This window comes from Gracilinanus agilis, chromosome 3 (genome assembly GCF_016433145.1).
Source record: "Gracilinanus agilis isolate LMUSP501 chromosome 3, AgileGrace, whole genome shotgun sequence".
In the NCBI taxonomy this organism is placed as follows: Eukaryota; Metazoa; Chordata; class Mammalia; order Didelphimorphia; family Didelphidae; genus Gracilinanus; species Gracilinanus agilis.
In genome coordinates, this window is record NC_058132.1 from 85,845,499 (window position 1) to 85,867,684 (window position 22,186).

General features: G+C 46.5%; 3 protein-coding genes across 3 annotated transcripts; 2 read left to right on the top strand and 1 right to left on the bottom strand.

The window, feature by feature from the left end:
- The first annotated feature begins 14 nt into the window (after positions 1-14).
- Positions 15-2,197, top strand: TAF10 (TATA-box binding protein associated factor 10). The gene is made up of 5 exons (XM_044668073.1): positions 15-319; positions 836-993; positions 1,414-1,478; positions 1,617-1,731; positions 1,989-2,197. Exons 1-5 carry the CDS (start codon positions 118-120, stop codon positions 2,076-2,078), a joined length of 630 nt encoding a protein of 209 aa, XP_044524008.1. The 5' UTR covers positions 15-117; the 3' UTR covers positions 2,079-2,197.
- On the bottom strand, positions 2,168-10,710 carry ILK (integrin linked kinase). Its single transcript, XM_044668071.1, has 13 exons — positions 10,631-10,710; positions 9,433-9,541; positions 5,167-5,332; positions 4,889-4,984; positions 4,648-4,744; positions 4,447-4,530; positions 4,124-4,209; positions 3,614-3,723; positions 3,407-3,534; positions 3,117-3,238; positions 2,922-3,021; positions 2,690-2,820; positions 2,168-2,591 (listed from the first exon to the last, which is right to left on the bottom strand). The coding sequence occupies exons 2-13, from the start codon at positions 9,519-9,521 to the stop codon at positions 2,442-2,444; spliced, it is 1,359 nt and encodes a 452-aa protein (XP_044524006.1). The 5' UTR covers positions 9,522-9,541; positions 10,631-10,710; the 3' UTR covers positions 2,168-2,441.
- A 145-nt stretch (positions 10,711-10,855) lies between these two features.
- Positions 10,856-20,912, top strand: RRP8 (ribosomal RNA processing 8). The gene is made up of 7 exons (XM_044668072.1): positions 10,856-10,994; positions 14,906-15,128; positions 15,840-16,344; positions 16,617-16,746; positions 17,186-17,292; positions 19,875-19,971; positions 20,342-20,912. The coding sequence occupies exons 1-7, from the start codon at positions 10,896-10,898 to the stop codon at positions 20,453-20,455; spliced, it is 1,275 nt and encodes a 424-aa protein (XP_044524007.1). The 5' UTR covers positions 10,856-10,895; the 3' UTR covers positions 20,456-20,912.
- The last annotated feature ends 1,274 nt before the right edge of the window (positions 20,913-22,186 follow it).

The window sequence follows — 22,186 nt, forward strand, 5'->3', positions numbered from 1 at the left end:
GGAAGTCTCTTGAAGGGAGCGGAAAAACCGTGAGCGGAAACGGAAACGGAAGTGGCTCTGTCCTCCTAGTTCTCGGTCCCGGGTCCCTTCCCTGTTCCCCGCCTCCTGCCCGGCGCCATGAGTGGCAGCGGCGCGGACCCCGAGGCGGTCCCGGCCCCTGCTCCTGCCCCGCCGGGCCCGGCCCCGACTCCCACCCCAACCCCTGCTCCAGCCCCGACCCCAGCACCGGCTCCCGCTCCCACCCCAGCCGAAAGCAAGGCCAGTCCCGCAGGAGGCGCCGGCCCCGGCCGGGGGGACACATCCGACCGCCGGGCCTCGGGTGAGCGGGGAGCGCGGGGGTAGCGAACCAGGGCCCGTACAGGTTGAGGAGCCCTGGAGGGAACTGGGGCTCTCACGTGGGAGGCTCAGCTTGAGGCATCGGCATCTTGAAAAATCGTTCTGACAGAAGCAAAACTGCCCTACGATGGAGGGCTCCCCCTCCCTGGAAGTCTACAAAGGGAAGCTGGATGACCACGAGCCATCGTAGAAGAGATGCTTGCTCAGAGGGGACTGACTGGATAGCGACTGAGGTCTCCTGGAGCCCTTGAGTCTCTGAAAGATCTTCAAGGGGCGGGGTGGGTGGGACAGTGATCCTTAAGGGAGCAGGTGGAACGAGAGAATTCAGGGTGAGGAGCTGGAGAGGACCGAGTGTTACGGGCTTCCACATCAACCAGGACCACATCGTTAGGCGGGAGCAGGGCCTACTTTTGAACTCCACGCCGACCTTCTGGCCAAATATTCTACCCCTCCTACCCCCAATCTTCATTTGAAATTCCTGTTCTCTGTCCTTTACTAGTCCCAGTATCTGCAGCTGGGGGTACCGCCCCTCCTGAAGGTGCCATGTCTAATGGGGTTTATGTGCTACCCGGTGCTGCCAATGGAGAGGTCAAGCCTGTTGTGTCTAGCACACCCCTGGTGGACTTTCTCATGCAGTTGGAAGACTACACACCTACCGTATGTATTATCATTCTGCCATTTGCTAGTTAATTTTATTTAGCGAGGAGAATCACATTTCCACATAGACTGTAAAATATTTGATGATCAGAACAAAAATCTTGTCTTCTCCACCTCAAATGGGCTATCTCCTATAGTAAAGCCAGATTCTCCCAGAGGTGCTAATTTCCTTTAAGGTTCATTTAAAGTGCTATACCTCCTATGTGAAACTTTTCCTGATTATTATCCCACAGCTCCCCAAAATGCCTTTTTTAAAATCTATAGATATGTATGCATACATACATTCTCCCCTCTCTCCTTAGATCATAAGCTCTTTGAAGTGGAGTAGTTTTGTTTTTGTCTTTGTATCCCAAGTGCCTAGCATTATGCCTGATAATAGTATATTCTTCATGACTGATTAAAGATTTGTTGCATTCTCAGATTCCAGATGCTGTTACTGGCTACTACCTGAACCGTGCTGGTTTTGAAGCTTCTGATCCCAGAATGTAAGTGATTTGGGATAGGAAAGCCAGTGTCCAACATCTAGTGGGCATCTCTGGCTCCTTCCTTTATACCAAGGACCATCTTCTTTTAGAGGGAGGGCTAGTTTTATCTCCACATGCCAACTCCTTCTACCTTCCCAGTGTCCGGCTCATCTCCCTGGCAGCCCAGAAGTTCATCTCTGACATCGCCAATGATGCCCTACAGCACTGCAAGATGAAGGGCACTGCCTCAGGCAGTTCCAGAAGCAAGAGCAAAGTAAGTATATTAGTCCTAGGCTGGTCATATGATAAATGCTTTTCTTGGGGCTTAGTGGCATGTAGAACTTCAAAAACTTTTAACTGATGGAGCCTCCTTAATGATGTAAAAGCTGCAGGGATTATGAGCCCCATTTTATACACACAGAAACTCAGTTCAAATTGGTTAAGTGACTTGCCTCAGGACACGTTAGTATTAGTGCAAAAACCAAGACTAGCTCTGTGGCTCATACTGGCTCTTTCAACTTTCTTTCCTAGGACCGCAAGTATACTCTGACCATGGAAGACCTGACCCCTGCACTCAGCGAGTATGGCATTAATGTCAAGAAGCCACATTATTTCACCTAAGCCCACCTCTTCCCCGGCTGGCCGGGATGTGTGGGTGTGTATACATTTATCCCATTTCCTGCCTCCCCACCCACCCCCACACCAGCCTGTTTTCATAATAAACCTTTATTGTGACTGAGGCAGGCGGCTGCTCCTCCCACATTGGGGAGACAGTGGTGGGGCTTGGCGTGGTGTGAGACAAAGCTGAGCCTACCCCCACCCCACCTCCAAGGTTGGCAGATAGGGCTGGGGGAGGAGGGAGTAGCCCCTGAAGCTGGGTGGGGCTGAGTTGGCTGTACCGTTGCCAGGGGAGGGAAGGGCCCTGGGTTCTGCTGCTGATGGGAAGGGGGTATAGGTTCCCCCTCTCATCACCCCCATAAGGCTCTATTTGTCCTGCATCTTTTCCAGGATGGGCACAATCATATCAAACTTGGGCCTCTTGGCTGGGTCCTCATTCATGCAGATCTTCATGAGCTTACACACATGTGGGGAGATACCTGGAGGAATAGTGGGGCGAAGGCCTTCCAGGGCAACCTACAAGCAAGAATCCCCAGGTTCAGGACCCCTCTTCAACCCTTAAATCTGGCTCCACCCTTCCCCCAACCCCCATATGTCCACTGCATCCTCCAGACCTTCATGCCAATTTCCATGTTGGAGAGGTCAGCAAATGGTACCTCCCTTGTCACTAGTTCCCACAACAGCACAGCAAAACTCCACATGTCTGCAGAACGACGATTAATTTCCTCTGGCTTCTTCTGCAGGGCTGGGTCAGGGGGAGAGGATTGGGTTGAAAACGGATTGTTTCTCTGTCACCCCACCATCACCTCCCAATCAAATCTCTTTTCTGCCTTCATCATCCCCTACCCTCAGGAGCCACCCAGGCAGGGGCATACATGCGCCCTGGACACTGGAAGGAGAATTTCACATCAGCCATGCTGATACGGGCAGTCATATCCTCGTCAATCTGTGGGGGAAAGACAGAAGGCTGGTTGTAATAGGGATCTGTTCAAATGACAGCTGGATTAGCCACCTTGGGTGCATTCCAGACTCAAGTCTCACCATGACACTTCGGCTGTTGAGGGCATGCCGGGGTATGAGGGGCTCTAGTGTATGTAGGAAAGCCATGCCCCGTGCCATGTCCAGAGCAAACTTGACAGCTTGGGTCTGGTCAACAACAAAATCTAGGGGAAAGAAAGTCCAGAGAAGGAGAAAGGAGTTATTCTATGTGTGATCCCAGCAGCCCCTCTGCCTTAGGCCAGACAGTTGGTTTTAGGCTACTATTCCTGCCCCCACCCTCTAGTGTCCAAAAACTACTCCCAGCCTTTTCTGCGCATGAAGACACAACTCACTGGTCCCTTCATGAAGTACGTTGTAGAGGGAGCCATAAGGCATCCAGTGGGTGATGAGAACAGGGTGAGGGGCAGGGGGTGCCTGGCAGGCTCCCAACACGGGCAGCACATTAGGGTGGGAGAAAATCCTGCAAAGACAAGACAGAACTTGAATGCTGCTCTGTTCTTTTAAGATCCCCAACCTCCCCATGCACCCAAGTCCCCCACCTCAGCTTGGGATACTCCTCATTAAAGTCTCTGCTCTTCCTTGTACTCCAGTCACGGATCTTCAACATCTTGATGACGATATCATTCCCTTGCCATCGACCCTTCCACAGCTGGGTTGGGACAGGCAGGATCAGATTAGGGATTGGGGCCAGGTAGGATAAAACAACAGAATTTGGAGCTGGAAGGGACCTCAGATCACCTAATCTTACCCCTTTGACTGTACAGATAAAACTAAGACCTAGAGAGATCAAGAAACTTACTCATACAGCAAATAATAAGTAGCAAAGCTGGACTCAAACCCAGGTTCTCTCCAAAATCAGTGCTTTTTTTCCACTATGCAATGAGCTAAACAGAGGAATGATTAGAGGGGCAGGAGTGAAGCACAACAAGAGGGATTATTGGCATGGCTGGGAGTTTTAGGGTAGGCAGGACAGAGTTAGGAGGCCAAGGCTAAGGCAGTTAGGGGATCTGGGCTTGAAACTAAGGGGTTCTTAAGGGTCTACAGGTCACCTCTCCTGACTGGTTCTCGTTGAGTTTCACCACCAGGTTGAGCTGCTTGAAGTCGATGCCTGAGTGTTTATTCAGGGTGCCGTTCCCTGAGAGGAGTGGGGTGTTAGACAGGGGAGGTATATAGGGTCTGTTCCCTGAAGGGAGATGGGAGTGGGGGTAGGTGTCCAGGGGCAGCCCCTTAGAGGATAATGGAGTTGGGGGAGGTATGGAGAAGGCTTTTGATAGTGGAGGTGTTTTCAGGGTTGTCCACCAAGTAGTAGAATGTTAAGGGAGGCATGTAAAGAGTTGGGTGTAAAAAGAGTATTAAGCTACTGCAAACTCACGGGGCCGTGTGCGTGTTGTCCCTTTCCAGAATGTGTCTTTGTATGGGATACGGCCCATCGGCTGGCCCAGTTTCTCTGCCCGTTCTGAGAAAAGTAGAGGGGCACAATGATTAGGAAAACAGCCTGAATCTCTTCCCTCCCCTCATTACACAATCTCATAGAGAGAGGAAGATCTTGGGTATCAGAGGACTTGAAGCTCACCTCGCAGGCTCTCTCGAAGTGGGGCTTTCGCTTTGTCCACTGGCATCTCCCCATACTTGTTACAAATGCTGATAAGTGCTCCACCAGCTACAAGGTCCTGGGGAAGGGAAGGACTGACCATAGCAGGCCATTTCCTGCCTCTACAATGAGCAATCTAAGTTCATACTGTTCACTTTCTCCTACAACTCCATTTGTATATTAGACATCTGATTCCCAGAAAAACGAGTAGAGGAGCACTCACCTCTGCCACTTGATCCTGACCCCAGAAGCAGGCATAATGAAGGGGGACATTCCCATGCTCGTTCACCGCATTTATGTCAGCCTTATATTGAAGCAACTGGGAATAAAGAGAAAGGACATCTGTCAACTGGATGATGAGAGGGAGTTCTTAATTTCTAAGTACTGGCAGGTAGATGTGCCAAGGCCAAACCCAGGATTCCTACTTTTCCTTTTCTAGCAACTCTAAACAATCCATCTCATCTAGACAATAAAAGGAAAGAGAGGAGAAAGATTGCTTACTTTCTGCACAATGTCCCGGTGCCCATGGCTGGCTGCTAGGTGGAGTGGGGTATCATCACCCCTGTTCATTACATTGATTCGGGCCCCTCTCATGATCAGCATTTCAACTACTGCTGTTCGGCCTTCTCGGCAGGCCCAGTGTAAAGGAGAGAAACCATGGTCATCCCTAGAAGGTGAAACAAGATCATGAACTCAGATTTCTATAGTCTTCAGTTTTCTGAAGTGCTTTGAGCCCTTAACCCTGTGAAGTGAATTGTAGAAATAGAATCATCCCCTTGCTCCAGATGAAAGGGCAGAGAAATCAATTGATTTAAAGTTATAGCAGTGTTATAGGGTTGAGGGATGGGATAATTAATGGTGTGACAATGGAAAACTGGCCTTGAGTGATAAAATGTCCATTTCTTGCTGACACTGGAATATATAACCCCGGACAAGTCACCTAACCTCTTTGATCCTGTTTCCTAATGTATAAAATGGGGAAGATAATAATGTTTTTGCACACAGAAAAACATTTTGTGAAACTAAAATTCTACATAAACACGAGGGTTTTTTTTTTTTAACGGGGATAGGGTTGAGGTTTAGTGGCAGAACAGAAAACTAGCAGAAATCAAACATCAGGATCTGTTGGCTAGAATAAGGGCCATTGTCATTAGAACTGGAGTATCTTGCAGAATTCTGGCAAAACTCTAGGGACTGAGGGGAAGTAGGAAGCTGATGGGGGTGGGGCCTGCCTCCAGCAGTGGGCCTCTGGTCAAATGGCCATAAAAGGAAATTCCCACAAGGTCTGGGGGTAGGAAGGCTACCCAAGCAAAGAGAGGAGGCAGGCCTGGGGTGGGGCAAGGGCTCTGGGAGGCCTGGGGACTGGCCAGCCTGAAGAGGAGAGGTGTGGTTGGGACTGAAGGGTTCGGGTCTTTTCCCAGGGGGGTGGAGCAAAGGCCCTGGCTAGTGCAGTTCTCCGGAAGCACTCCCCACCTCTAGCTTCTTTCAACTACAAATACAAGTTAATGAACCTGGAAGTTCTGAGACTGGCAGCCTATCTAAACCTTTAAAATGAGTCTAAACAACCAGCTTTTTAGCATTGGCTTCATGAATTTAAAGATAAGGAACTTATCACTTCCTATTGCATATTCTAAGCAATTCTAATTGCTTTTCCTTACATCAAACTTGATCCTTTTTTCACATGACAACTCTTCCAAACCCCTCTGCCATGCAGACAAACCCTATAATAAATATTTAAGATAAGGTCCAACTAGGGCAAGGCAGAGGACTAGGCCCAGCTTCCCTATTCATCAATCTGCAAGGAGGTCATACCCTTAATCTCATCATCACTCAGTAAAATTCACTTCTATGATTTGGAACACTGAAATTCCTCTATGTTACCCTAATATCCTATCCTATATTTCTCTGTGCCTTTAATTTATCAAAGTGAACTTCTAATCATTGTGTTGTTGAATGGTTCTGGAGGAAGTCCTGTAACTGCTGCTTAGTATTAATTTTTTATATTATCCCAATTGGGTCGGGTCTAACTGACTCTACTTAATTCCTTAAGTCCTGTATTTCCCTGGCTGGTGACCTAGTCTCTGAGAAAATGAGGTCATTTGTGTGTTCCACCATTTTCCCTTTTTCTACAACTCAGAAACCCCTTTTCATCCTTTTGTTCTAAGCTAACCCTTCTAGCTTGTATCCCCTCCACTCCCTTACCCATTTATCTTTCCCTATCCCAACTCTTTAATCTTTCCTTATCTGGTTCATTCTTCCCCAGTATCTACAAAAATTATCCTTACCTAAATAAACATTCAGCTATGGCATTGGCTTGAGTGATCATTATTTCTCTTTCCTCCTTTTCATAATAAAACTCTAAAAAGTCATCTATACTCAATTCCTCTAAATTTCTCTCTTCAACTCATTCCAGAATGGCTTCTGATCCCACCACTAGACTGAAAATGTTCTCTCCAAGGTTACTAGAGATTCCTTAATTACTCAATCCAGTGGCCCTTCTGCAGTCATCATCTTTGATCACTCAAAAATGTTTGATGCTGTTGACCTTCCTCCTTAATATTTTCTCCTCCCTAGTTTCCTGACATTTCTCTCTTGGTTCTGTGCCTGTATGTATTGCCATTATTTCTCAGTTTCCTTTGCTGAATCATCACCCAGGTTTGGCTGCCTAACCTCAGCTATTCCCCATAGCTTTGTCCTTGACCCTCTTTTCTTTCTCTAGATCCTTTCTTGGTGACTACATCATGTCCCACATGTTCAATTATCATCTTTTATACAGATGATACCAAGATCATTATATCTAGACTTAATCTTTCTTCTGAGTTAAACTCAATCCTACATCACCAGCCATTTATTAGATGCTTCTAAGATGTTCCATAGGAATCTCAACCTAAACATGTCCAAAATGGAACTCTTCCCCAAACTCATTCACTTTGACTTCCTTATTTCTGTTCAGGATCTACCATCCTCTTAGTCATTTAGTTCAGACACTCTGGAGTCATTCTTGATTCTTCTCTCTCCCTCATCTACCATAGCAATCAATTTCCAAGTCTTTTAAGATTCTATATCCATAAACTCTCTCACAACTGACTCCTCCTTTCCATTCACACAACCATCACCCTCCTTTAGGTCCTCTTGCCTACTACTGTAAAAGACTCCTAATTGGGTCTCTTTCATTCTATAGCTGCCAAACTGTTATTTCTAAAACTGGTGTGAATCTATCACTCCTCTGTTCAAGAAGTCTTTGTGATTCTGTTGGCTCTACTATATAAAATTCTTTTATTTGGTTTTTAAAACCTTCATCAATGATACTTCAGTATCCAGGCTGATTTCCCATTACTCCCCCTTGGGTACTTTATTTTCAGGCAAACTGTACTGTTTGTTGTTCTCTAAATTTGGCATATGATCTCTAGACTCTTATGCCCTTGCACATAGGTTTGTCTCCTTAGAACTGGGATGAACTTCTACCTCGCCTAGGCCTCCTAGAACTCCTGGCTTCTTTTCAGGCTTAGCTCAAGTGCTACTTGGAAAAAGAGACCATTCTTGATTACTCTCTAGTCATTAGTGTTAGTACCTTTTATATTTACTTTGGATTAACATGTATACATGTTGTAGTTCCTCTTGCCCCCCCACAGAACATAAGCTCCTTGAAAGGAGAGATTGTTTTAATTTTATAACTGTACAGCCACTGCCCGGCACAGGATAAACTACTTAATACAATGTGTGTTGAATGAATGCCTCTGAAGGAGACCTGGGAAGCTGTTAGTATTTTTGGCTTCACTATCACATTAATTCACATTTGACAGGTAATCCAATAAAACCTACAGATTTTGTCCCCAGGAATTTAGTTGCACATTCACAATCCCATTTTTGTGCAATTTTTAGCCGAAAACAAAGACTAGATGCTTGATCATTACTATGAAATTTCATCATATTAGATTTGGCCAAACAGAGCCGCAAAGAATGATTTTGGATCCTGACTCTGTTGTCTGGGGTTCTAGCTACCACTTCTAGTTTGCACTTGTCATCTGCAAATAGGATAGACATGCTGGGCCTCTACTCAGATCAATGATGAAAATGTTAAGCAGCACAAGTCAAAGACATGCTAGGTCATTCTACTGGAGACTTCCCTCCAAGCTGACAATGACAGTTCTCCTAGCCCCTCCATCACAATTTGATATCTTATAGACAGCAAGAGAAACTATCATATGCTATACTGAAGTCCATTTGTACTCATCTACCACTATAGCAATTCTGGCAAAAGGGGATATATAGAATCATAGATATAAACCTTAGACATGAACATCTAGTCCATTGAGATCAGTATATGATCTCTTCTGAATTCCCTAGCACATTCATATTTTACTTTTCAAAGTTCTACATATAGGGGGCTCATCTCCCTAACCGATCCACCTGAGGTCCTACTGGCAAGAATCAGGATCCTTATCTTAAACTGTACTAGGAACTCGGGTTCTGAAACTCTATCCCAATGTTCTTACCAAACATACTATACTTCCAGTGTCTGTTCTCTATGGCCCACTTGTGGATGTCCTATCTATTTTTCTGCAGAACAAAAAACTCCATCTAACATCATCAGTCTCCTCCTTATGCCCCAGTCTTAGGAGAAGTTATGGTCACAGAAGCTAGAATCTACATGCAGGCAAAGGAGCAGAAGGGCTGAGGACTAGATACCCATTATAATGCTAAGGTTTCCTTGAGCCTTGCCCTGCCCACCCACATCTCCCCCGATTTCTCCTGAAATCACCTCACCCTTGATTCAAGTCATTTTCTGTGTTGTCCAGCCACAAACGCACAGCCACAGCATTGCCCTCTCGGCACTGGGTGAAAATGTCATCCATGATGGCAGCTCCTTGGGGCCCTACATCAAGAACACAAAGAGAAAGTCACTAATCAACATGGGCAAAAGTTATCAGGGTTTACCCCCCAAAAGAAGGACTCCTCGTTATCCTCCTAATCTGACCTCCCACATTCGATCCTGGCTGGTTATCCCCCCAAGTCCTCTACTCTAGGTTGTGGATCATCGTCCTTGCCCCTTTCAATACCCCCAGGAGCAGATGGAGAGTGTGAAGGTTACAAAGAACCTCGAACTGGTTAGTCACCCTTCTCTTGGGATATTGTATACTGGTTGATAACTCTCCCTCCCCCTCCTCACCCTCCAGACAGACATTCCCCCTTTTCAGGCAGCCCCCCTCCCAACTCTAAGTACCTGGATTCGAGGTAAAGTCACCCAAGAGACCCCAGAGTGAACGCTTTTATGTGTCTTCCCCACCCCCTCTTTAATTCCCTGCACTTATCTCCAAATAAGAGCCGCCCCCAGTGGAAAGCTAAGCCCCGACACCAAGTCCTCCCGGGCTCTGCCAGCAGAGCGCGACCCGGAGTGTCGGTCACTGGAGGGCTCCACGCAAGAAGTTTGCCCCCCAGGGGATAAATTCTCTTTTGGCACAGCAACTCACCCAACAGTTAACTAAGAAGCTAAGCGCTCTGCGTGGGTGTCGGGAGTACCCACACAGGAAAAACCACTACTCCAACCATATTCGGTAGGGGAGGAAACCCCCCAGCAGCAAAAACAAAACACAGCAGAGCCAGGCCCGGGAGTAGATATACCTTTCCCCCCCCCTCCCCCCCGCAACCCCCTCCTCCCAGGCAGGCGGGGCGGGGGAGGAGCGGGGGAGCCTTCGGCTGCAGACTGCCCGGGGTCTCCCTGAACAGTAGCGGGACCCGGAGCCCAGGAAGGGTCGAGATCCGCCCGGGATCACAAAACTCCCCGGCGGCAGCACTGGGGCTAGACCCAGGACTCCGCCCGCCCTCTCTCCAGGCCCGGGGAGCACGAACAGCTTTGGGCGGCTCTCTTCCACCCTCTGACCTCAGTTTCCAACTCCATAAAATGGGCTCCTGGCCCCGCCCCCACCCCCCTCAACGGAGAGTCCAGGTCAGCAGAACGCCTTACCCAGGCTCCAGGCGCCAGGTACAGTCTCTGTCGCCGCCGGCTCCGGGTACTGCCTCCTCCGCCAGCCCAGCCACACCCGCCTCGGAGCCCGACCTCGGCCTGGCCCCGCCCTTCGCCTCGCCGCGCCGCCGCTCTGGGCACGCATAGCCTCCTCTCGCTGGTCCCGAGAGGGGCGGAGCAGCCGCTCTGGGCGCGCAAAACCTACTCTCGCTGGTCTCCGGTCAGTAGAAGTTGCTGTGGCGACGCACGTGGTCCCGGATCCCCCATGTTCGAGGAGCCCGAGTGGGCCGAGGAGCCCCACGCCCCAGCCACCCGCCCTCCCCCTATCTCGCGCGCCCGGAGTGGGTCGGCGCCGCGCGCCAAGGTGAGCGTTTACGTGGAGCTATAGCGTGACACCCTCCCTCTTGTCCTGGGCCCCAGGGTTCGCAGGACCCCATGTGCGTGTGACTCGCTCCCGCTGTTGGCGTGACACCCCGCCTGGCTGTCGTGGGCCCCAGAGTTCACAGGGCTCTCGTGTACGTGGGTCCGAGGGACTCGCCCCACTGTTCTCCGGAGACTCCGGATGTTCGGCCGGAGTATGAAGCGCGTTCCTCGGAGGCTGCTCTATCTAGTTCATCTCTGCCTACATCTATTCCGCGTCCCCGGGCTGCCGGGGCCGGTCCAGGGGGCCTCGGCCGAGCTAGATGGAGGGAGGAGGATAGCGTCTCTTCACATCTGGGTTCGGGCCTTGCCATCCATCTCTAACATAGAAGCTAACCATTGGCAGAGGTTCTCCGATATGTGGGGAGATACAAATGACTGCTCCTGCCTGGAATGAACATTTTGCTGGAAGAGGCAGGGGTGAAACGAGAGAAGCATCCTAGAGAACGTAACTAGTGAGCTAAGCCTTAAGGTAAGAGAAGGAAGCTGCCCTAGAGTTCAGTAGGAGGAAGGAGTGCATTCTTACTCTGGGGTAGAGCTTGTGCTATGTGTTAATTCACTGAAGCAGGAAAGAGAAGACAGATACGACCACGACGCCAGTTTGACTGAAATGCAGTGTGTGTAAAGTGGGGTGAAATAAGGCTGTTTAAGATAGGTTGGAGTCAGATTGGTGGTGACTTTAGATGCTATGCTGAGATGTTTGAATTTTATTCTAGAGGCAATAGAGAACCAAAGATTTTCGCCCAGCAAAGTGAGAGACAGGAAATATTTTGCCAGCTGTGTGGAAAATGAATGAGAAAAGAGAGACTTGGAGGCATATTTGTGAGGTTTTACAGTAGTCCAAGGGAGCAATGATGAGAACCTGAATTAGGTAGTGGTCCTTAGAGCAGACATGACAGTTAATAGTCATGGAATATGATGAAATCACCTAGGGTTGTCAACATCCCTCCTCTATTTTTGAGTTTGGGAACTGTTCTTTTTGGTTTCAAGAAATATGGATAAATTTTTAATTAAATGACATCATGGTATATGGAGTATTTGGCCTATTTGAAAATTCTTGTCTGTGACAGAATAAAGAGAAAAGAGAAGTGGACCTAGGAATAAAGGGGACAATTATAGCCATGGGGCTGATGAAGTTGCCTAGGGAGAAAGTGTAGAAAGAGAAAGATTTGAGGGGCACTTATGGTTAGAGGACAAGACCTGGATCTTGGGGGTCTGGGGTGAAGGGCTGATTAGTAAGAGGAAATTAATGAGTACTATCCAGGAGTGGTAGACTTGACTAAGGAAGGTCTGAGGTTAAGGAAGACTGAGAAAAGGCAGCTAGGAGCTTTGAGGGGATAGTTTCAGAACTACTGAAAATGTAGGGTTTCCCAGAAAAGGAAGATGTAACTGGTAAGGAAGTAGAGGCAGTGAACGTAGTGGCATTGAAGAGATATAGAGAAGGTATTCATTTTAAATCAAGGTTTTATTTTAAAGATGGGAGGAGACTGGAACAGATTTGCTGGCTAAGGGCAAGGCTCCAGGAGAAAGAGGGCAGGGGAAATTAAATAATCTCCCAGGCTTAGGTAAAGGGGCTGGCTTTGGAGAAAAGAAGCTGAAGGAGCACACGAGTTATGGATTCAGTAATAGTAAAGTCATGTCCTGAAGGAGTGGAAATTAGGAGCCTGGAAAGGTTTGGAATGACCACTCTGGATGTTGTGACAAAAAGAGTCAAATGAGGAAAGGAATAGAGACTAGCCTGTCGATATCATTAGAATCGGGAACTCCAAGGGAAAGAAACTCCCTCGACCAATGCATATTATACCTTCTTTGCTGCAGTTTTAGAAAGTTTCCTAGAGTATTGAAAGGTTAGAACTTGCCCAGGATCACCAAACCACTATGTCTCAGAGGTAGGAATTGAACCCAGGTCTCTTCTGGCTTCCAGGCTTGCTCTCTGTTCACTCTGCCTGCTGCCTCTCACAGTAAAACATTGCCATGCCCATTAGAGGTGAGATCTCCACCATCATTTTGACAGCTCAGTAATAGAAGGGCAAAAGGTGGGTTGTAGAGATGACTCAGATTTGTAGGAACAACAGAAAGACACAGGGTCCAAAAGGAGACCATGATTCGTAGAATGGACTTGGGCTCTGGAGTCATGATTATGAAGGAAGGGAAATGAGGTGAGTAAAAGTAGGAATGGTCCTGGAAAAAAAACAGAGGGATTGAGGTTCTGGAGATTGTGCAAAAGTAGAAGATTAGGAGATCTGATATGAGGACCCACAAGTCCAAGACTGGCAAGATTACATCAGGCCCAAGGAAAGGGGCAAATTAGTGCTAAAAGATCTGCAGTGGGGCTGGAGACAGCTTGGAAAGATAGGGAAAGGCTTCCTGAAAGAGGATGCAGGTACTTGAACTTGGCTTTGAAGAATGACTAGGAAAGCAGCAGGTTAACAGTGAGCTGGGCAGGATGGTTATGACAACAGGCATTTCAGACTTAAGAGAAAGGTATGGGTACTACCACCTGGGACATGTACAAAGCATATATCTGGCTGGAATATAATAATCACAATTTATATATCTGTAGTGCTGTAATGTTTACAAAGTACTTTCTTCCAATAGCCCTTTGCAAGCCTTTCTGTCCTCATTTTATAGATAAGGAAACAAACTCAAAAGGAAGGCAACCTGGTGGAGGAGAGTGAACAGTGAGTTTTGAAGCCAAAGCACCCGAGTTTGAATCTCAGCTTTGGAATTTCTTGCCTGTATGTAATGTGGGCCAGGATGCATCCCCTCTGTGAGCCTCAGTTTCTCTTCTGTAAAATGAGGACAGTGGACATAGAACCTTATTCAAATCCTGCTTCTGTCTCCTAAGTTTGTGACCTCAGGCAAGTCACTAAGCCTCTCTAAGTCTCAGTTTCCCTATCTTTAAAATCAGAGGACTAAACTAGACGGCCTGAGGTCCTTTTCAATTCTAAATCCACCATCCTCTGATTAGATGATGTCCAAAGAGTACTGTAGCTCTTGAACCATAATTCTGTGCCTGAGTCAGGGAAGAGGAAGTACTCATCCCTTCATGTCTCAGAACCATACTCATGTATGGAAAGTGTCATCAGCTCTAACCCACTGTTACTTTTTTTTTAAATTAAGGACTTTTTGAAGAACTTTATTAAGAACTTGTGTTCTAACAAAAAGAACCATGAGAAATGTATATGAAACAACAAACTTAAGTATAGTTCTTTTTGATGTTATATATTCAGTGTTTTTAATGTTTCATTGATTCCAAGCCTGAGATCTCCCCAGACATGTTTCATATGATTTCCCCGCACACACTGTACATTCTGGCCAAACTGACCTGCTTTCTGTTACTTCTGCCTAGCATTCCATCTCCTACCTCTCTCTTGGCACAAGCTGCCTGCCTGAGTGCCTGAGATGTTTTTCCCCCTTGCCTCCATTTTTAGAAGCTCCTCTTAAGTGCCAGCTCCTTCCTGAAGCTTTTCTGGATCCAACCTCCCCCCTTCCTAGTTGTTAGTACTTCCACTTAAAAGATAACTTTGTATATACTTACCTTGTAAGTTGTATCCTTGTCCCCGTCTCACTCCCTAGGAGGATATAACCTTCTCAATGGCAGGTGATCATTTCATTTTTTGTCTTTGTATCTCTGTTGATGACTGCAGGGCCCTGTACATAGTACGAGTTTGATAAATTATTCTTGTCAACCTGAATCAGCAAGTATGGTCCCCAGTTTCTAGGGCTCCTACTTTTCTCAGTGGGAGCTGAGATAGACCAGGGCTAAGAGATGGGCAGTGGGCACAGGTGTTCCCCATTACACAATGGGAAGCTGATTTCCTTCTGTCCGTGAAGTCTTTGTCTTTTCCCCAGGGCCTTCACCGTCAAAGTCTTCAGGCTACACTACAGGCACTACAGGCTGAGGCATTTTCATATCAGCTCATTAACCAAGGGGACAATGGCTCTGACTCAGAATCTGATTCTGGGGAGAAGAAGAGAAAAAAGAGGAAGAAGACTCCCAAAAAGGCTCCACTTATGGAGGAAAACTCAAAGTTAATAGTCCAAGGAATAAAATCCAAGAAAGAGGAAAGCAAAGGTAAAGGGGCGTTTCCCAATTAATCATTCATTCTTTCCTTTTCATTCCAGTAGTAATAATGGCACTATAATGGATCTGGGGCTTTATCAATATGAGTACTTCCTCCAGGTTGTACTCCATTCATCTTCTCATCCTTTATGATGCACATATATGTTTTCTCATCAGTTTTTCAGAGAGGATCTACTCGGTGCATTGGAGGCCTTTCTCCAAAAGTTCACCCTATTGGCATTAAGTGGGGTATGGCGTCAAGCAATAAGAGAGTCATCTTGTCTTTGGCCTCTGCCCTGATCAGACTTCATTTAGAGTGTTATTATCAGGTCTGGGCACCATAATGTAAAAAGGACAGAAAAAGCTGGCAACGAGGAGAGTGGAGTGTCTTAAGACCATGCCAGATGAGGATACGTTTGAAGGAAATAGAGATATTTATCCTGAAGAAGATAAAAGCAAGAAAGGTACATTGGTAGTCTTCTGAGTGGTTAGATTTGTCATTTAACCCCATAGGGTACAATCAGGAGTGGTTGGTGGAAGCTGATGAGAAGCAAATTTTCTAGTGGCTGGTTTGAGGAAAGTGCTTTAGGGATAATTAATTGTTATTGCTGTGAGTGCCTGACCCCTTCCCCTCCCCGACAGCAATAGTTTTTTCCCAAGCTCCAACCATTCATTCACCCCTAGAATTGCCCCATCAGCCCTCCAAAATTTTACCCCCTGCAGGCTCTGGAGTCCCAAAGAGTGGTGACCTGACCCCTGTGCTTCCCCAGAAAGACTCGGGCCTCCAGAGACCCACCCTTGGCCCAATGGAAGATGGGAGTGACACAGGGCCAAGGCTAAGCCGAAAACAATGGAGAAACCGTCAGAAAAACAAAAGGAGACAGAAGAATAAGTTTCTGCCCCCAAAGCCACTGGGTGCTCCAACTCCTGAGGAGGAGGAGACCCGCCCTGCACAGACAGGAGAGTGTGAGCCAGAGTTGGGAGCAGGGGAGCCAGGGGCATCTTTGGACCGTGGTGGGGTACTGCGGGCAAAGATGAAGCAGCGGCTTGAGGGAGCTCGTTTCCGCTTTCTCAATGAGCGGCTGTACTCTGTGACAAGCAGCACAGCAAGCCACATCTTTCAGGAAGACCCAGAAGCCTTTGAGCTCTACCATCGTGGCTTTCAGAACCAGCTAAAGCGATGGCCCCTGAAGCCTGTGGATCGAATTGTGAAGGACTTGAAACAGCGGTGAGCAAGGGAGGGACCCGTGTAAAGAGGCAAAGGAGGGTGACACAGATGGGGAAGGAATGTTGGAGAGAAATGGCAGGGGGCTTGTGAGAAGTGGGGTCTGAACAGACAGGGTGTGGCAGATGATGGCAAAAAACTGGGGTGTTATGGGAGGAAAGAGCAGGCCTGTCACATGGCTAACATTAGATGGGGGATGTGGTCCAGGAGCAGGTCAAGCCCCAGGTGGCTAGGACTGTTACTCAGCTAGGCTTGTGGCTATTGCCTCTCTGCAGCCCAGCATCCCTGGTTGTGGCAGATTTTGGCTGTGGGGACTGTCGCCTTGCCTCCAGTGTCAAGAACACTGTTCACTGCTTTGACTTGGCTGCACTTGACCCCCGTGTCACCGTCTGTGACATGGCCCAGGTGAGATCCCAGTGCTGTGAATCTTTACTTCATCATCCAAATTCTCACCTTCTACTAGAAGGGTTCTCCTCCCCTCCCAAAGCCCTCAACTGTCTTTAGAAACCTTCACTTTCCCATAAATATTTTCAGCTTCATATTAGGTGTCACTTTCCCATGTCATCCCTCACTGCATCCTATAAACCCTCACCTCATTGGAGAGTCATGTACGGCTTTATTTAACCCAAGAGTTCTTGACTTTTCTACATAAACCCTCATATCACCCATGAAGTCTTTACCTGTCTCTGGAAAGCATCAGTTCCTTCCTTAGTTGTTTTTGTTTCCCTGGAAATCCTTCCATATATAAGATCTCATCTCTTGGGAGCCCCAATTTCTTTTCTTGAGGGAGTCGTGTTTCTGCTTGAGGTAATAAGGCCTAAGTCTAGCATTCTCTCCCCTCCAGGTGCCCCTCAAGGATGAGTCTGTGGACATTGCTGTTTTCTGCCTTTCGTTGATGGGAACAAACCTGAGTGACTTTCTGAAGGAGGCAAACCGAGTACTGAAACCAGGGTATGAGGTTGACTAGGAGCTGGGGTTCTGCATGCAGAATAATTTTGCTTTATCTACTTCTCCCACTACATCCCACTCAGCCTTTCAGACTCTGACACAGCTCCCTCCATCATATATCATCCTGGCATCTAGTTCTCCCTGTACCTGAGCAGAAATCTCCTCTTTACTGTTTCCTATATCTTCCTCTTGAATGGATCCTTGAGGCTGCCCTTTACATGTTTAGAAAGTGCTAGTTTCTAGAAAATGCTTTATTCCCTGAAAGAAGTCTAATCTCTGGCATTTCAGCTTCTACTTACTGCTTCTAGACCATACTTGAGGCTAAACAGAGCAAATCTGATCCCTTTTCTCCCTGATAGTCCTTCAAACATTTGAAGATAAGGATAATGTTCTTCTTCAAGTTAAACATTTCTGATTCTTTCTGCTGGTTATTTGTTGTTATTTCTAGTCCCCTCATTATTCTGATCCCCCCTCCTCTGGATATATGTCAGTGAGCATATCAATGGCCTTCCTAAATTGTGTCACCTGAAAATGAACACATTAAAGTTGTGATCTAATTAGTGCCCATCTGGACATTATCATAGTAATATAGATTTAGAATCAAGGACTGTAGAGAGGATCAAATTCAACCTTTTCTTTTTTATAGATAAGGGAATTACCATGCCTTTTTTTTTTATTATTTGAAAATTTTTATTTAAGTAAGAGTATTTTTCCATGGTTACATGATTCATGTTCTTTCCCTCTCCTCTTCCCTCCCCCTCTCCTGTAGCCAACAAGCAGTTCCACTGGGTTTTACATGTGTCATTGATCAAGACCTATTTCCATATTATTAATATTTGCATTAGGGCGATTGCTTAGTCTACATCCCATCATGTCCCTATTGACCCCTGTGATCAAGCAGTTGTTTTTCTTGTTTCTACTTCCATAGTTCTTTCTCTGGGTGTGGATAGTGTTCTCTTTTTCATAAGTTCCTCAGAATTGTCCTGGATCATTTTTGCATTGCTCCTAGTAGAGAAGTTCATTACATTCAATTGTGCCACAGTGTATCAGTCTCTGTGTACAATGTTCTCCTGGTTCTGCTCCTTTCACTCTGCAACAAGTCCTGGAGGTCATTCCAGTTCACATGGAATCCCTCCAGTTCATGATTCCTTTGAGCACAATAGTATTCCATGACCAACAGATACCACAATTTTTTTAGCCATTCCCCAATCGATGGACACCCCCTCATTTTCCAATTTTTTGCCACCACAAAGATCGTGGCTATAAATATTTTTGTACAAGTCTTTTTTTTCCCCTTATTATCTTCTTGGTTACATGCCTTTTTTTTAAAACCTTTACCTTCCTTCGTGGAATCAATACTGGGTATTGGTTCTAAGGCAGAAGAATGGTAAAGTACATGCCTTTCTTAATGGAACTTACCATCACATTAGCTTTCTTGCCCACCATGTTCCAGTGTTGACTCACATTGAGCTAGAAAATCATTAAAATGCCAAGGTCTTTTTTGCATGATTTCTTATCTACATTTTGCTGGTCCTCTATTTATATGGTGGATTTTTTGAACTCTTGAATGCATTATTCTACATTTCTCTCTTTAAATCTCATCTTATTGGTTTCCAAACATTTTTCTAGTTGATTGAGGTCTTTTGGGATCCTAATTTAGTAATTCAATGTGTTGGCCATCTTTACTTTTTTCATGTCATATAAATGTGTTACTATGTCTTTTATCCTAACTGACAAACAACCTTTCCATTTAGGCTCAGCTGCAGTTTAGAAATCTGTTTTTTAACTTCTAGAGTCTTAAATTTAACTCGTCACTTCTCTCCAGGGTTCCCATCAATAATAATCAATAGTCAATAAACATTTAAGTGCCTGCCATGTGCCAGGCATTATGCTCAGCACTAGGGACACATATACAAAAAATATAGGCCTTGCCCTCAGGGATCTTACAGTTTTAACAGGGAAAGACAACACACAGAAGAAAATGAAAAGCTGGGGTGCAGGAAGGGGAGACAGTACATAGCATGGGACTGTGGTGGAGAAGCCAAGAAGACCAAGTGAAGGCAGCTTTGTCTAAAAGAGATCATTTCTTAAGCAACCAGTTCTCATGGGTGAGAAGTGGATCCTCAGTGGCAGATGCCCTCACTGTCTCCTTTTAAAAGAGAAAGTACCCCGGGATATTGGAGATGACTTCCCATCCAGCTCTAAATCTTTGATGCTTAACATAAATCAGGAGTGTTTCAGCTTGGTTTTTTGGTGGAGAAAAAGCTCTAGCAGATCGTCAGTCTGATAGTTGAAATCCCATACCACTCATATATTATATCTTGTGCCAAGCCCATAAGCTCTTTGCCAGAGTGCTCTGATAACAGTATTGCTTCTGTTTCTTCCTTTGTTATTCTTCATGCAGGTGCTTTCCACCATGTTTCTCTGATGCAATTTCTTAATTTGTGGTCATGATCATATAGAATGATAATTCACACATACAGACTCATCTATTTAGTTCATTTGAACATTCCCCTATCTTGTACTCCTCTGTTCTTTCCAGCCCTGTCCTAACTACCCTCCTCTTCTCCTTTCTTTCCCGACAGAGGCCTGTTGAAAGTGGCTGAGGTAGCCAGCCGGTTTGTGGATATGAGGGGTTTCTTGGGAGCTTTAGCTCAGTTGGGCTTCAAGCTTGTCTCCAAGGTAAGAGGGGTGCCCACTTTCTCCCAGCCCCTTCCCCTTGCCCCCCAAAAACTCATGCAAAAGCACTGGGGATGGACTTTGTCCGTGTCCATCCTGACCCCTTGTCCCATGGGATAGAATTGTGGATGGGGAAAGTGTGTGAGAGGATAGTATTCACTGACTCAGTTGCCCAGCCCCTTTGTAGAAATTAGAGGAGATAGTGGGCCCCTGAGGATTTGGCAGCTAAGGAAGACAGCCCCTCATGGAAGTGATCAGTAATGATCCTTTCCCATCCTGTCCCCTTCCATCCGATCCCAACAGAGGGGGATATGGAGAAGCCCAAAGAAGAAGTTAATTCCTAGTTCCCTAGCTGTGGCTCCTCTCCTTCTAGGATCTGAGCAACAGCTACTTCTACCTGTTAAACTTCCACAAGATAGGGCCTCCCAAGGCTCAGGGTCCCCTTCGAGGCCTGACTTTGAGGCCATGTCTGTACAAGCGCCGATGACCCAATCTGGCTTCTTGATTCCTCTGCCCTGCCTGAGGCGTCAGGACTGAGCTTCAGCCACAACCCAGCTGTGAGGGCCCCTTGACAGTTCGGGAGCTTGTGCCCAGGAATGTTGTGATGGGATGTGGACCAGGGCAGCAGGCAAGCATTTGGAGTGAAGACTGAGCCAAATCATGAAAGACCTTGGCAACAGGGTGGGGAGTTTTCAGAGGGAAACCATAAATGTAAGTTCAAACCCTGACTGGGGCCATGGTGACCTGTGGGACTGGGCAACTTCATCATCTCCCTGGGACTCCCACTCCTATGAAATATGAAATGGGCCATAGGTGAGGTCACACAAGGAGAGACCAGCCAGGTTCTAACTATAAAAGTGGGGGAGAGGGAGATGCATGCCAGCCCCTACCCAGCTTTCCATAGGTCACTGAAGAAATAAACTATGGTGGAGTTTGACTCCTGACTCATTTTGTGGCCACTGTCCTACTTCTTTCATGGCTCCCTTAAGATCCATGGTTTCAGCAAGTTTCAAACTGGGATGAAAGAGAGAATTAGTCCCTGGTGCAACGGCTAGTGTGAGTGAGATAAGAGGCCACTTTGTGGGCTAAATGAACAGGAAGTGTATGGGGAAGGTCCCTGACCCGCATCCCTGACCAAGAGTAAAAATAGCTGACCCAGAATCTGGAGAACTCTCAAGAGGGCACTAGGCCCAGTCAGAGGTGTGCTGTCACATCTCAGAGTATATTTTATAAATAGAAGAGGCAGAATCCAAGAACACTGTAGGTGCTTTAAAAAATTGTGCTGATTCCTTTTTTTTTTATATCACAATAATTTCTGACTATATCCCACTCCCTAACTTCTAGCAAAGGGATTAAGTAAAATCCACCATCACTTAAGGCACTCTGCCAACATTTCCATTTTTTGTAGCTACCCCCTTTCTACCAAAAGGAAAAAGGTATACCTCATCTAAATGTTTTCTTTTAATAATAGCTATTACATTCATGTGTCACATTTTTTTAGTTATTACCTTATCAGTGAGCAAAGGCAGGTAGGTGGCATAGTGACTAGACTGCAGTGCCTAGAGTCAGAAAGACCCGAGTTCAAATTTGGCCTCATACATTACCTGTGGGACCCTGGACAAGTCTCTTACTCCTTACTTACCGCAGTTTCCTCATCTATAAAATAAGCTGGAGAAGGAAATAGCAAACCTCTCCAGGATCTTTGCCAAGAAAATCCGAAATGGGGTCACGAAGAGACAGACATGACTGAAGTGATTCAACAACAGTGGATACACACTTTGGTTTCAGTGTTTTGCTCCTACAGTAAAAGCCATGAATATTTTGGTATGCACAGATCCTTTCTATCTTTGAATTCCTTGGGGTAGATTCCTAGCAGTTGGTCCATTGGGTCAAAGGACATAAACAGTTGAGTTATTTGGGGGCATATGTCAACATTATTTTCTAGATTGGCTGAGCCTGGTCACAACTCCACTATCAGCAGTGCGCTTGTCTTCCTGCAGCCTTTCAGGATTCACTGTCTCCATCGTCGGTTACCATTGCATGAGGTGAAGCCTCAGAGCAGTCAGCATTTTCCTCTCTTTCATTGGCAATGGCTTAGAGCAGTGATGGAGAACCTTTTAGAGACTGTGTGCTGTGCCCAGCTGCAGCCCTAACTCCCCCTCCCCTGCCACTGCCTTACCCCATACAGGGGAGGTAGAAAGCTCTCCCATTGGGCTGC

Bases quoted from the DNA above. Each gene is read 5' to 3' on its own strand.
- ILK (XM_044668071.1), bottom strand. From the start codon at position 9,521: ATGGATGACATTTTCACCCAGTGCCGAGAGGGCAATGCTGTGGCTGTG. The intron at 4,985-5,166 runs GTAAGCAATCTT...CTTTATTCCCAG, and splicing joins ACCGGGACATTGTGCAGAAA to TTGCTTCAATATAAGGCTGA. The intron at 3,239-3,406 runs GTGAGTTGTGTC...TCTTTCCCCTAG, and splicing joins CGTACTTCATGAAGGGACCA to ATTTTGTTGTTGACCAGACC.
- RRP8 (XM_044668072.1), top strand. From the start codon at position 10,896: ATGTTCGAGGAGCCCGAGTGGGCCGAGGAGCCCCACGCCCCAGCCACC. The intron at 16,747-17,185 runs GTGAGATCCCAG...TCTCCCCTCCAG, and splicing joins CCGTCTGTGACATGGCCCAG to GTGCCCCTCAAGGATGAGTC. The intron at 19,972-20,341 runs GTAAGAGGGGTG...CTCTCCTTCTAG, and splicing joins GCTTCAAGCTTGTCTCCAAG to GATCTGAGCAACAGCTACTT.
- TAF10 (XM_044668073.1), top strand. From the start codon at position 118: ATGAGTGGCAGCGGCGCGGACCCCGAGGCGGTCCCGGCCCCTGCTCCT. The intron at 994-1,413 runs GTATGTATTATC...TTGCATTCTCAG, and splicing joins TGGAAGACTACACACCTACC to ATTCCAGATGCTGTTACTGG. The intron at 1,479-1,616 runs GTAAGTGATTTG...CTACCTTCCCAG, and splicing joins GAAGCTTCTGATCCCAGAAT to TGTCCGGCTCATCTCCCTGG.